This window comes from Archocentrus centrarchus, chromosome 6 (assembly GCF_007364275.1).
Source record: "Archocentrus centrarchus isolate MPI-CPG fArcCen1 chromosome 6, fArcCen1, whole genome shotgun sequence".
NCBI lineage: Eukaryota > Metazoa > Chordata > Actinopteri > Cichliformes > Cichlidae > Archocentrus > Archocentrus centrarchus.
The window spans coordinates 9,798,956-9,814,282 of record NC_044351.1 but is presented as its reverse complement, the minus strand read 5'-3'; the positions used below and the strand labels follow the sequence as shown (position 1 = coordinate 9,814,282).

General features: G+C 38.6%; 1 protein-coding gene across 1 annotated transcript; it reads right to left on the bottom strand.

Moving 5' to 3' along the window:
- Window positions 1-7,908: 7,908 nt before the first annotated feature.
- On the bottom strand, window positions 7,909-14,773 carry LOC115781395 (uncharacterized). The gene is made up of 5 exons (XM_030731032.1): window positions 14,371-14,773; window positions 14,135-14,224; window positions 13,381-13,452; window positions 9,647-9,748; window positions 7,909-8,749 (listed from the first exon to the last, which is right to left on the bottom strand). Exons 1-5 carry the CDS (start codon window positions 14,771-14,773, stop codon window positions 8,514-8,516), a joined length of 903 nt encoding a protein of 300 aa, XP_030586892.1. The 3' UTR covers window positions 7,909-8,513.
- Between the last annotated feature and the right edge of the window lie 554 nt (window positions 14,774-15,327).

The following is a 15,327-nucleotide window of genomic DNA, read 5'->3' as shown; positions in this document are numbered from 1 at the left end:
CACTGCCTCTGAGAGAGGGCACCATTGAGCCAGTAAACCTCCACAGATGCATAACTCATACATTGTCGTTATCATGCAGAGGTGGGAAGTAACAAAGTACAAATACTTCGTTACTGTACTTAAGTAGATTTTTTAGGTATCTGTACTTTACTTGAGTATTTATTTTTCTGAGTACTTTTTACTTTTACTCCCTACATTTTTACACAAGTATCGGTACTTTCTACTTCTTACATTTTCAAAACAGACTCGTTACTTTTTAACACGTCAGGGAGAAGTTTGCATTTTCGGTCAGTGCGCCGTCAGTCATCAAGCGATCTGAGCCTAAACGGAGGAATATTAACATATAAGAGACAATCATACTGGCGTATCCTCCATCATCGGGGCTTATCGGGTACAAAGGGATTAAATACACAAACCCATGTAATTAATGTCTCATTTATAGCGCTATAATCAGGGGTCACAGCGGGCCGGACTGAGTCCGTAAGTTATGCTCGCGGCACATAAACAGCTTAGCTAGCGGTACTGAAGAGGAGCGAGCATGAAGGGAGTAACGTGTGGCAGGTAAATGCAACGTTTTTAAATGCTCAACAAATATCAGCAAACACACAAAGTGTGTGCAGTTTGTCACACAGTGTGTCTGCTAGCTAAAAGAACACACTAAGAAATTGAGGGACGAGAATGGACCTAAAAAGGTACGAAGGCTTTGTCGCTCCAGCTGTACCCTAGTGGAGTACAACATTGTACCTCTAAATCTAGGAACAATTTTGTACCTTATTGTCTGTACCTTTAGAAGAACATTTCTGTACCTCTGGTGACAAATATGTGCCTTTATGTACAGGTACAATACTGTACCCATTACAAAGGTACAAATTATGTACCCAATGAGGTACAGCTGGAGCGACATGGCTAATGGTACCTTTGAGAGACAAAAACAAACCCTTAGGTTCACAAAAATATTCTTTATTTATCAAAATGTATAATTTAACATCAGTTCATTCAGTTTAAACCAAGAAGTGAACAGAAGACAGAAGAATGTAATGTTGAAAACAAAATATATACTGAAGGCTGTTATAAAGGCTTCACTTAGGCTCGTGCAGTGACATAACATCTACTCTACTTTCACCAGACTGGGCCCGGCACTGGTCATCACCGTCTTCCACTTATTATCCACCAGTTGAATGGTTGGATAGGGTGTAGCAGCATCTTTCTATATAAATTAAGAAAAAAATAAAAAATAAATAAATAACCAAGCAGCAAAAGACATTGTTCCAATTAATTTATGTAAAATAATTAAAAAACCTTAGTGTTAATTTACAAGTTTAAAATATTAAGTAATACAACTTTAAATATGTTAAATGGTGATCAAAATATCAATATAGTAAAAATAATTCCTTACTCGAGTCATTTTTCTTTCCTCTTCACTTATTTGAACAAGATCTTACTACAGTTCAGATGCCTACCTCTCCCAAAGTGATGTAGTGTTCAATCTTTTCTCTGAAGATGGATGGCAGGAGGATGAGTCCAGCCCTTAAGTCGATTCCTCAAATGCAAAAAAAGAAAAAAAAATCATACAGAGCGTAACTACAGCAGATCTACTTTCACATTTATTAGCAAGATGATTGTGACTACCTGGTAGATCTTCAGCCAGGGCATCTTTTCTTGCGTCATAGTACTGTTTTGCCAGCACAGACTTTCCCTGTGCAAGCTTAAGTACATTTGGCAAGACACCAGCAAAGCCGTCTTGACAGATGGCAGATGTTGAAGGGTGAATTCTGTCAACCTCATCAATACACTGTAGAATACACAAACACATTGTCAATTATTATTGTTAAAGGCAGCTAGTAATTCAAATCTAACCAAAATAACAAAAGCTAGAAATGCAGCTTCTAGTTCAAGTAAATTTCGCTGAGTTTTTTTTTTTTAGGATAGATGGTGTAGCTGAGCTGAAGGGAGCTTTAAAGGAGATCCCACAGCTAATACAAGCCCCAAACAAAGTAGTTAAACAAAAAAAGATGGGATTACTTAGCTCTTGTGATAGTACTTCACTAAAATACTAATATTCTGAAATTGCAGAGAAGTTGGGTAACGCCCTGTGCACCAGAGGTGGGAAGTAACGAAGTACAAATACTTCGTTACTGTACTTAAGTAGATTTTTTAGGTATCTGTACTTTACTTGAGTATTTATTTTTCTGAGTACTTTTTACTTTTACTCCCTACATTTTTACACAAGTATCGGTACTTTCTACTTCTTACATTTTCAAAACAGACTCGTTACTTTTTAACACGTCAGGGAGAAGTTTGCGTTTCCGGTCAGTGCGCCGTCAGTCATCAAGCGATCTGAGCCTAAACGGAGGAATATTAACATATACTGTAAGAGACAATCGTACTGCGTATCCTCCATCATCGGGGCTTATCGGGTACAAAGGGATTAAATACACAAACCCATATAATTAATGTCTCATTTATAGCGCTATAATCAGGGGTCACAGCGGGCCGGACAAAATCCGTAAGTTATGCTCGCAGGACATAAACAGCTTAGCTAGCGCTACTGAAGAGGAGCGAGCATGAAGGAAGTAACGTGTGGCAGGTAAATGCAACGTTTTTAAATGCTCAACAAATATCAGCAAACACACAAAGTGTGTGCAGTTTGTCACACAGTGTGTCTGCTAGCTAAAAGAAGAGCTGCTGCATTTCAGGGAGAGCAAAGAGAGAGAAGTTCACTCAGAGATGGAGAAAGAGGACAGGAGAGGAAGAAGAGAGGTTAGATTTAAAGGTAAGGACTGGAAAATAAACTGAAGTATGCTGACTTTGTGTAATTCAAAGATTGGATGAAAATACTGCAGTTTAGTACGTAATAAACAGGTTATCTTGTACTGTATTTACAGTAAAGCTCTGTGTTGGTGCACTTTGTGTTCATGGTCAGAGTTACAGGTTACATCAGTGCAGCAGAGATGAGTTTGAATCAAAGCTGCTGATGCTGAGATTCATTCACTGAATCCAACATTTCTACAGCCTGTATGCTGTCAGTGTAGGGGATGGAGATCAGCTCAGAGAGCTGTGAAATACTGGGTTACATCTTTGTGAGTTCACTTCATCCACACAGAGCAGTAAACCTCAGAGCAGCAGCAGCAGCAGGTCAGCTGATCACAGCCTGCACACCAACATCATTTACTGGAGCTACAATAGAAAGTTGTGATTCTTCTCCCCATGCAGAGCCACTACAGCTGATCTTAGGGTTCCTCCACCTTCTGAATCCCACTGTAACCCCTGAGTATCCTCATGTTGGTGTTTAGGTGGAGGCACAGTCACCCTCTACTATGGAGGACACAGAGAATAGAGCTGTGTTTAAATTCCCTTTCACAGTTTGTGATTCAAGCTGAGTACATTCATTAGAATTAAAATTTAGATTGGAATAACGTTTGTGTTCTCATGTATTATTTTATATTATTACAATAATATATAATAAGGTTCAGTTAGCTTTACACAAAAATAGCAGGTAGAAACGTCCTCCAAAGAGCTACTTTTACTTTCTTACTTTGAGTAAATTTCAGAGCCTGTACTTTTTTACTTTTACTTAAGTAAAGAAGTTGAACCAGTACTTCGACTTTTACCAAAGTATTTTTTAACACAAGTACTTGTACTTCTACTTAAGTACAGAATGTTAGTACTTTTGCCACCTCTGCTGTGCACACAACATGCTAGGTACTGTTAGCATGTTAGTCTGAAATTTTAAATGAATGGAGACTGAGTTAGACCATGAACATGAATAGGTCAGATTACTTACCACTGAATCTTCTTGCCTCGTCTTCATTCATTTTTATTCCAGCTTTAGATATTTTTTGAATAAGTTCTTCGGTGGACAGGCAGCATAAAACCGGAGAGTCCGCCATTTTACATTTCTGGCGCCTTTTTTGTCGTCTGGGAGGAAACACCCCACCCAACACTGACTTCTACTGGTACACTTTTGTACCATTTGCTCTGACCAGTGATTTTGTACCTCTGATGGTCCAGAGTAAATCACCCCAAGGGTCCATCTCTGTACTTAGAGGGAACTTTCCTGATAAAAGTACCTTTTGGGTACAAAAATTTACCTTTATTTTTTTGTGTGAAGAGCTGCTGTATTTCAGGGAGAGCAAAGAGAGAGAAGTTCACTCAGAGATGGAGAAAGAGGACAGGAGAGGAAGAAGAGGTTAGAATTAAAGGTAAGGACTGGAAAATAAACTGAAGTATGCTGACTTTGTGTAATTCAAAGATTGTATGAAAATACTGCAGTTTAGTACGTAATAAACAGGTTATCTTGTTGTACTGTATTTACAGTAAAGCTCTGTGTTGGACTGGAGCACAGTGTTTGTGTTCATGGTCAGAGTTACAGGTTACATCAGTGCAGCAGAGATGAGTTTGAATCTGCTAATGCTGAGATTCATTCACTGAATCCAACATTTATGCAGCCTGTATGCTGTCAGTGTAGGGGATGGAGATCAGCTCAGAGAGCTGTGAAATACTGGGTTACATCTTTGTGAGTTCAGTTCATCCACACAGAGCAGTAAACCTCAGAGCAGCAGCAGCAGGTCAGCTGATCACAGCCTGCACACCAACATCATTTACTGCAGCTACAATAGAAAGCTGTGGTTCTTCTCCCCATGCAGAGCCACTACAGCTGATCTTAGGGTTCCTCCACCTTCTGAATCCCACTGTAACCCCTGAGTATCCTCATGTTTGTGTTTAGGTGGAGACACAACCACCCTCTACTATGGAGGACACAGAGAACAGAGCTGTGTTTAAATTCCCTTTCACAGTTTGTGATTCAAGCTGAGTGCATTCATTAGAATTAAAATTTAGATGGAATAACGTTTGTGTTCTCATGTATTATTTTATATATTACAATAATATATAATAAGGTTCAGTTAGCTTTACACAAAAATAGCAGGTAGAAACGTCCTCAAAGAGCTACTTTTACTTTCTTACTTTGAGTAAATTTCAGAGCCTGTACTTTTTTACTTTTACTTAAGTAAAGAAGTTGAACCAGTACTTTGACTTTTACCAAAGTATTTTTTAACACAAGTACTTGTACTTCTACTTAAGTACAGAATGTCAGTACTTTTGCCACCTCTGTTATCATGGCAAGTGGAATCCCATACAGCATAAACACTGTTACACCAGGAAGCATCCTAGTCAGATGCCCAAACCACCTCAACTGGCTCCCTTTGATGTGGAGGAATAGCAGCTCTACACTGAGCACTCCTCACCTTATCTCTAAGGGAAAGGTTAGACAGGAAGCTCATTTCCACTGCTTGTATCCATGATCTCATTCTTTACCCAAAGCTTGTGACCTTAGGTGAAGGTAGGGATGTAGATCCAGCAGTAAATCGACAGCTTCGCTTTCACTCTTCGGACTTTCCCCACAATGGACCAGTGCAGTGTTCGCAACACTGTAGCCACAGCCCCACTCCCCTCACTCATGAACAAGACCCCAAGATACTTAAGCTCCTCCACTTGGGGCAGCAATATTTTTATGAGTATATAACATCAAGTATTACTAAACTGTGAAAACCATTTATAGCCATGACACCCTGAGCACGCCCAGTCTCATCTGATGTTGGAAGATAAGCAGGGTTGGGTCTGGTGAGCACTTGGATGGTGGCTGTATCTCAGGAGGTAAAACAGGTCACCTTCCAATTTGAAAGATTGGTAGTTTGATCCCTGTCTGCTAGACTATTTCATTTTTTAAATTTACAGCACAGAAAATTTCAATTTTATTATCATGTTTTTCTGGCTGCTGAAACAATTCAGTTTGTCGCCCCACTTGCCAGAATATTTCTGGGTTGGGTTTTTTTTACAGATTTGTTTTATAGTGTAGAAAAAAAAACAAGCTGCCAGCTTCTCCTCTCAGTGGTTATCTCATAGATTGGAGCTGTTATTTGGGTCATTTTACTATTGTCAGAGGAAATTGGCTCTATGAGGTGTGGCATGGTATTGTAAAAGTAACTGAGATCCTTCTTTACTCAAGATCCCTTTTGTCCTGTCACATTTCACCAACATGCTTCACAGATGGAAATGACTACTCATTTAGCATACTTTTATGTGTCCTGCATCTCACAAGTGACGCAAACACCTAAAACTTAGATTCATCTGTCTATAATATAATGATAACAATAATTTCAGCATCCTAATCAATGCACTGTTGCCAATGTTCCAGACACTCAACTAGAAAAAATGCAATGCTTCTTTAATCAGCACAGGAATTTTCAGCTGTGTTAATATGATTGGAAAATAGGTTTTTCTGATGATCAGTTAGCCTTTTAACATGATAAACCTGCATTAAGTAAGAGAATCCACAATGAACCACTGAGGTATCTCTAACCCTATCAGAATGTGTGATTTTTGGCTTTTGAAAAACCTTCTCCTAAGTTTCAGCAAGTGAGGGGGAAACACAGTCTAACTAGCACACTTCAAAAACTACAGATTGTTGTTTCCAAAAAGGTCATTTGGATTTTCTCCAAAACATTGGGTATAGAGTTAGGGTACTTATTATATTTTATTTTACTGTATATTTACTTATTATATTGAATTTAAATAAAAACAAATGCCTCTTTAAAAAAAAACAAAAAAAACATGAGGTTATTTCTAAGTGAACCCAAACTTTTTATGTCTAGACTTTAGCAGCTTTTTCATTGGATTTCCAAAACAGCTAAATCTAAAAGTCAAAAAGCATAAATATCAAACTGTGGTAACCTTTCACTCCATGTACAGACTCCTTCATATCTGTGCGTATTGATTGACAAGCCCCGCTGTCCTGATTTGCCATCATGCCTGCTCCTCTGTAACCATACATGATTACATAACGTCAGGATAAATTCCACCATCCAAGCTGGTGACGTGACCAAATAGCAGTGGTTCTCCCTACACAGTCAAATCCTTTTACAGCAGCCTTTAATAATTTAAACCAGTCACACATGCCCATATTAACCCAGAAGCTTTGACAGAAATTCCACGATAAACACACAAAAGTCACATCGCATGAAATTTAACACTGGCGGATATTTTTATTAGTCTGACAGAACAATTTGATATCTGGCTGCTGTTGGTGACATTGCACATTATTTTTCTAACTAGACACTCGTGGCTTCTATTACTTGCTGATGCAAATGTGCATTTCTCGTACCTGTTCCTATTGATACCACCATCATCATTGATCCTCATCATTTATTTTGAGTGCTAGTGACATATTAATGTTGTTGTCTTGAGATATTTTTGTTGCGTCTGTGTTAGTTTTCATAACTAATAATACAAATTGATTTTACAAGACTGTTTCAAAATTCAAATTTTGGATTAGCCTCTCTGAGGAAAATGTGAACAGTAAATATCCTTACAGAGTTTAACGCAAAATTAAGTACATTTTAAATGGTATTAAACTTAATTTTGACAAATTTTGATAAATAAAAAATCTGCCTCTTTTGTTGCCACTAAGGGTACATGATCAACAGTCTATGTGTATGTTTTGTTAATGATTTGTGGATAGAATTTAATCATTCAACAAAGCCTGAGCAAATAACAAGGAACAGGAATATGTGCATGACATCAGTGTGAAACTCACTGAACTGAACTTCACATGAGTCTCAAATCAGACTGATGAATCACACACACACACACACACACACACACACACACACACACACACACACACATACTGGTTTTGGTGTATTAGAAGGACAATTTTTTCAAACCAGTTTTTTGCAACACTAAACGGACACCCCTTTCCACTCATGCTAGAAAGATGTAGTAAATCTTAAAAAATTCTGTTTGAACTATACAACACAAATCTCACTTCAAAATTTAGATACACACATCAGAACTCAAAATACAAGAACCTGACACAATGCTGTATTAAGAGGACAAACAATAATGAGGTACTTAGCTCCGCCCATGACACAAACAGTAATTGCCAGGGCCAACTTTATTTGTCAGGACAATGGCCATACACATACACAAACATGTAATTTTCATGCATAAAAAGGCCAACATGGATAAATGAAAAATGACTAAACAGAAAGACGTGGACTGCATTTTACAGCACCTTCGATAAGTAAGCGGCAGTAGCAGTAACTTTCACTAAGCAACAGAATCCTATTTGTGAACAGAAAGGAAAAATTATGAATGGCAAAATGAAATTATGCAAGTCTGTTAAATCATCAAACAGATTAAACAAAAATTGAGTGAACAAGATGAACTTACCCATCGTCTCACAGTAGAAATAAAACTGAAACATACAGTAACCAATCCACACCAAACAATATATACTGTAAAATATCAGTATGTTTACATATTCTGTTCAACAGCCAGTTTGCCAATATAACTGGAATACTGTCAGCCCTTCTCCTGCCTCCACAAGATGAAATATTTAAATTGTCCACCAGTGATATCATCAGGACACAGAGATTGCTTCTGGTCTAACCCTTAATATCCCATGTGTCCTGATGATATCACTAAAGGACAATTCATCACATTCCCATATTCTATCCAGGATTTTCTTTTCTTTTCACAGTTATGCCCCGATTCCTTACAAAATCTCTTATGTTTTGGATAGAGCGGGCAGCCAGAGCAGGATCTTCAGCCTTCTTGCATTGCTGGCATTCAATCATAGTGGCCAGTTTTCCTTTTTTGATGTGTTCGCCAAAATGTCTCATGACTGCGACAACCTCCATGGGAGACCATGGATTCTTTTTTGCTCTCCTAGCACTTTCCAGAGATACTAGAAAAAAGACAAATAAATTATTAATGAAAACCAACTCCATTTTAAACAGTTTTTAAATAAGGAAATTTGTGTTTAGTATATTATTTGTTAAAACAATGGTTCTTGGCTATAAATTATGTACTGATGTAATGCCTGTTTATTCCCCTTTTAAAATGTGCATTAATAAAGAACATACATTAGCGGGACAAGCTACAGAAATGAGCATGTGCGTTGCACAGATGAAAATAAATTTCTGCCAATGCTAAACAGCTTATTCTGCCATTGACACTTGCTTGGTAAGTGTGGTTGATTATATGATTGAATTCTGAAAAAAAGGCATTTTCGTAATTTAAAAATAGTATTTGTTTGACAAACAGGCCTCAGCAGCTTTCATAGAACCATCCAAAGCCAAAAGAGGCTTGCTGGTCCCTAGATCCCACTCAGCACCACGTTTCTCTATAGGTGCTGTATCAGCAAAAGCCCAAAGTTGAGAACCCTGGTGTACTAAATCTAACTTAATAACCAAATTAGAAAATATATTCCCATTGCTTTGCTTATTACAGTTTTTTGGTGTTTTGCTGTTTTGAAAAAACATTACAGATTAAAATATGTATAAAGAAAGTACTATAAACATTAGTCATATTACTGATCACTAAATTGCATCTATTTTCTAGCATCTGAATATTGACAGTTTGAAAATGTATCAATTTAATACAAGGTACAGTTTTATATGGTATGTGCATTTAGGCCAGATATATTAGCTAAAATATCAGCTCACAGTATCCTGCAGAAAGAGAATGGTCACCATATTGCCTTTGGGTGGTGTGGATAATTTCTTTTGACCATGCTTTAGTTGTGCTTTTGTGCTTAAGTAATTTGGTGTTTAGTGACTTGTGTATGTGTGGTAGCATTTACCAGAATGTTTATTTGTGTTCTTTTTTCTGCTGGGCTCTTTGTCCTTCTTCTTTAGTTTTCTGTTGGGTTCTTTCTCCTTAGCATCTGTGTGTTTACTTTGTGCTGAAATGAAGAAAGAAAAGATTATAAAACAAAAAATAACAATGGTCTGGATGAGCATTTATTTGTTGTAGGTAGGTTTCTTAAATACTGTGAAGTCCAAGATTCTCCTTTATGGTGTTAAGCAACTAATGGATAAATAATGAATTTATTCTCTTAATGATGAAATCCAGATGTACGGTTTAGACTTGTAGTTCACAGCGACACATGGATGTGTGATATGCCCAGTGCTACTACAGCTTATAACAAAAGGCATGGAGCTGACTTATGCACTAAAATAAGACTCAAGCAGTGACTGGAAAGTCGACCAGCTTTTGCAAAACAAGGATGCGAGCACAGAGAGAACTAAGCAAACCAGGTAACTAACAAGGAGACGTTCCACCAAATACATACTTTAGTAGATCAGCCCCTTCTTTAAGGTCAGATGGTCACCACAGCAAGTCAACCTCTTCCACCTCCCCTTGTTCTCTACATTTTCTATCCTCACACCAACTATCTGTTAAGTTTCCTCATCCACATCCATCAATCTCTTTGGTCCCCCTCTCTCTCTCCTGCCTAGCAGCTCCATCTCTAACATTCTTTGATCAATATGTCCACTGTCCCTCTGCACATGCCCAAAACAATCTTAGTCTGGCCTCTCTAACTTTTTCTCCTAACTGTCCAACCTGCGTATTCCCTCTGACATTTTCGTTCCAAATCCTATCCATCCTCATTAGTCCCACAAAGAATCTTAACATCTAAGCCTCTGTCACATCCAGCTCAGCCTTCTGCTCAGTGCCACTGTCTCTAAATCATACAATATAGCTGGACTCACTCTTCTCTTTTAAACCTTTCCTTTTACTATTGCTGCAACTCTTTGGTCACACACCACTCCTGAAAATTTTCTCCATTCATTCCATCCTGCCTGTACTCTCTTCCTCACCTCTTTTTCATGACTCTTCATTTCTCTGGATAGTTGATCTACTTAAATTCCTCCACTTTTGCAACCTCTGCTCCTTGTAACCGGACTGTTCTACCACCGTCCTCATTCACACTCATATTCTGTCTCACAACTGACTTTCATTCCTCTTCTTTCCAGTGCAAGCTTTTATCTCTCGAAATTCTCTTTTACCTGTTCCCTGCTCTCACTGCAAATCATGATACTGTATGCAAACATCATATTACATGGAGATTCCTGTCTGACCTCAACTGTTAGTCTGTCCATCAGCAGGACAAATAAGGGGCTCAGAGTTGATCCTTGATGCAGTCCCACCTTCAACTTGAAACTGTCAGATCTCAAAACTACATGCTTGTTGGGAGGTTGCATCGCTACTCCTTGTTAATGAGGGGATGCCTCACAGATAGAGCCTTCTGTCTGCAGTTGGGGCAGTTTTCTTCCTCGGTGGCCCCTCTGACCTGTGGGCTTCCCCCGGGGTCAGTTCTTGGTGCTCTACAGTTCTCCATTTACATGCTACCCTGGGGTCGATATTTAGGAAGTATAATATTCCTTTTCACTGCTTTGCTGACGATGTGCAGGTTTACAGGCCATTAAAGGCACCTTCCAAGAAATGTATTTATGCTGTGTTTAATTGCATGAGGGATATTAAGACAAAGATAGACTTAAAGTTCTTAAGATTAAATTAAAACAAAACAGATTGTCCTGTTTGGTCACCCTGACTTGGTCCAGGTTCTTACCATTTCTCTTGGCCTACTAGCACCTTATATACCATCACAGGTAAGGAATCTTGGTGTTATTGATGGGGTGTTCAAATTAGACAAGCAGATTAGCTCTGTGGTCAAGGCTAGCTTCTTTCAGCTTCGGCTTCTAGCCAGAGTCAAACCTTATCTTAGAAGGGGCAATTTAGAAAAAGTCATTCATGCCTTTATTACATTGTGCTTAGATTAATGTAACTCCCTGTACTTAAGCATTGGCCAGTCTGAACTCAACTGTCTGCAGCTTGCTCAGCTTGCTTCACTGGCTTCCGGTTAGGTAAAGGATTGATTTTAAGATTATTTTATTTGTTTTTAAGTCTTAGAATGGACTGGCTTAGTTATCTGACCTTGTTAAGGTGCAGCTTCGGGGAAGAAGCTGAGGATGTAGACAAATGTTTGATTAAAACATTTAAATACAGTTTAAGCTGAACTGGTATGTACTTTAAAATCAGGGAAGTTAAAATATGGTTTAAGTTGAAACATATTTACCGTATTTTCCGGAGTATAAGTCGCACTTTTTTTCATAGTTTGGCTGGGGGTGCGACCTATACTCCGGAGCGACGTATATGTGACATTTATAACACATGAACCAAAATACTCCAGCCACTTGACATCTCCGTGAACTGCAGCTTTAAGGCAGTCTTGCGTAACCTGTGGGCGCAGTGGATGATGGATGGAGAGCACAGCTTAACGGCAACTGGGAGAATGCGCCACCCAACTTTCCTGGAAGTCATTGGATGGATCAAGAAAACATGGGCTTCAGTGACAAACCATCCTGTTGGGATTCAGAAAGGCTGGAATAATTGGAACTGCAGCTGACGACGAGTCTGACTAACGCGACACAGAAGAGGAAGCGGCGCTTCGTCTACGGAGTGTACGGAATTGTTTAGAAGTGACACCGAGGATGAAGAATTCAATGGATTGATGGTTTGGTTAACTTGTTAGTATGTTCTTTATGCTATGGTTATCTGAATAACTTAATGTTACGTTAACATACTGTAGCGATTCTCTTAGTTAGAGAGCGTGTTGATGTTGTGGGATTTCGGACTGTTCGGGAGGTTCGTGAAGGCAGCATGGAGAGAGAGAAAAAGACCGAGAGCTTGCCTGTGTGTGTGTTGCTGTTCCGCTGTTGTAGTTGTGGTTGGCGTGGCTGTGGCCTACAGCAGCCGTTTTTCTGTTAATAAAGACGACCTTTGTTGTGAATATCGCCGACTTTGGAAGTGTGTTTACAACGTTACAATACCGAACACGTGTTCGTTGTGCGTCATGTAGCTGAATGTGCTACGTTAGCATAACGTAGGTGTAACCGTGTTCGTCCTGTTCTTTAATCCATTATTATTTTAAATTGCCGTTCAAGATGGAATTTCTGCTCTGAGTCTCGGATTCTATCAACCCCCCCAAAAAAGTGCGACTTATAGTCCAGTGCGACCTATATATGTTTTTTTCTTCTTTATTATGCATTTTTTGGCTGGTGCGACCTATACTCTGGAGCGACGTATAGTCCGAAAAATACGGTACATTAGAAATAAACAGTTGAAAGCTAAGAACATTATTTGCTTAAGTTGATTCATCATTGTGAATGGTATGATAGGAAGTGCTTTTATTTTTATATTAGGAAGTGCAAGCCTAGACGCTGTAGTTGCTGTTGTGCACACTGAAAAGCAGCAGCCATGCCTATATGTTAATTGTTGCACTGTAATGTATTCAATGAGTAAATTGTTAGATTGAAAAGACTGTCCTGGTCATCAGTTATAGCTACTACTTCTGTATTCTACATTCAGATCACTTGAAATTTAGCTTACATATCACCCATTTATTTGAACTGTTGCTGTGACAACAAAATTGAAATGAGTGAAGAAGGTCTGAATCCACTGTGCATTAGTTCATAGCCTAAAAGCAATCAAAAATGGTGACATGTTAGTATACTGAGGATATGGGCTAACCTTGTGATAATGGCGCAGACATGCCTGGAGGTTCCTCGACAGGTTGCCTAGCCATCAATGGTCCTGCAGAACCTGTAAAAAAATATAATATATTTCATTGCATACATAGAAAGATGAGTAGAAGTATTACAGTGAAATTTTGGTTAACTTGCTATGTGGAAAGGTAATGTTTACTCTCATAATAATAATAATAATAATAATAATAATAATAATAATAATAATAATAATAATAATAATATCTTATGGTTATTTGCCTTTTCCACTGAAATTTGAAGTCCTTGGGACTGAATTTGATTTGGCACATGAAGTCAAGTTTGGACAAAAGCACACTTTTACAGAATAAACCAGGAAATGTTCAAAAATCTAATTGACATACTACACCCTTTGCCATCTTTTTATGCGACTTCAGAGAGACCCATCTGTAGAACACAAACCAACTGTGGAAGTCTCTTTGCATGAGTGCTCAATTGCTATCTGGGACCTAAGTCATTCAGGCCCTTGCTGTTTTCTAGTATTTCAGATATAAATTAATGTCCCCTCAATATATGTCTGAAATACTAGAAAACAGCAAGAAATTTTAGTTATTGACTTGACAGTGAAATTAAAATTGGTTACGAATACAACATAGCATGTAGCTAAACTGTTGAAAGTCTAACCATCTGGTGACAATAAATACACACTAGGTTCCTCAACAGATTCCATATATATATATATATATATATATATATATATATATATATCACACAGTACTTACCGGTCTGTGGATGTGTGAGATTTGCTTCATCTACCTCACTCTCAGCATCGACCTCACTCTCAGCATCTGAATCGGTCAACTGTAGGTTGTCTAGTAAAATAAATTATATTGCCTTAATGAACCATGGGGTTAAAGTGTTATAAGTTGCCTATGCACAATGTGTGTTCCATTTTGCTACAATATATTTGCTAGAAACATGTCTAATTTTTAATGTAAACAACTTTAAATGGCATTACCTTCGATTTCAATCTCGTCAAGTGTTTTGCCTTGAAGGCTTCTGAGAGATCCTTTCTCCATGGCAAGCAGCAGTTTGGATATCTTGGCCAGCTGGGTAGTAGCCTCAGGAAGTCTGTAATATTCACGATGAACGCGAATATCGTGGCCAAGGAAGTTAGCAACTTGGTCCAACTCGTGATTCTTGAGGTTCAAGATCTGAGACAAAGTTGCAACATGTTTGCGTAATTGCGTTGACCTGAGGAGCTCAGGGTTTTCAGCCCCACATTCACTGGCATAAAACCTCAAACAGTCCTGTCCTCTGTAGGGAGTCAGACAATGAGGTCTGGCAAACAGGAACAGGTTTTCTGCCAGAACACCACAGTCTTTTCTTTTTTCTATTAGGTGTGTTATGGCATTCACCATGTCTGGCGAGAGTAACACTGCAACCTTCCGGCCTCTTTTACCCCTTAATTCAACAAGACTGAAGTGTTGACAAAGGCGAAGTTCAAATTCTGTCAGTCCAAATGCGACGTCCTTATGCAGGGGACTTGTGTCTCTTTCCAGAAAGCCATTCATTGTCATCTTTGAAATTTCTCCCCCTCTTCTTCTGTTAAAAAGTATTATATTTGCCATGGTGGCTTTACACAGTTCACTATATGATTTTGGTGAACTATTGTCTTCCAAGTCCTTCAATGCTTGTTCTGTAGTCTTCTCCAGATGTCTGTGAAGACGCTGAACATCTTTGGTGAAAGGAAGAGTGGAGGGCTTGTTAAACTGCCGCTCATTCAACGTAGTTAAAGCGGTGTGAGAGATGAGTTCAGACCACTTTGTAGCATAGAGAGTTTTGAAACTCTGGGTTGACTTTATCAGCGTACTGTCTTGTGCCATGAGTGCTCTGCAATGTAAAATATCACTGACTTTCTGTAGTGAGTGACCTAACTTTAGAGCAAGGCTTGGAGTACGGTAGCAGTGCTTTT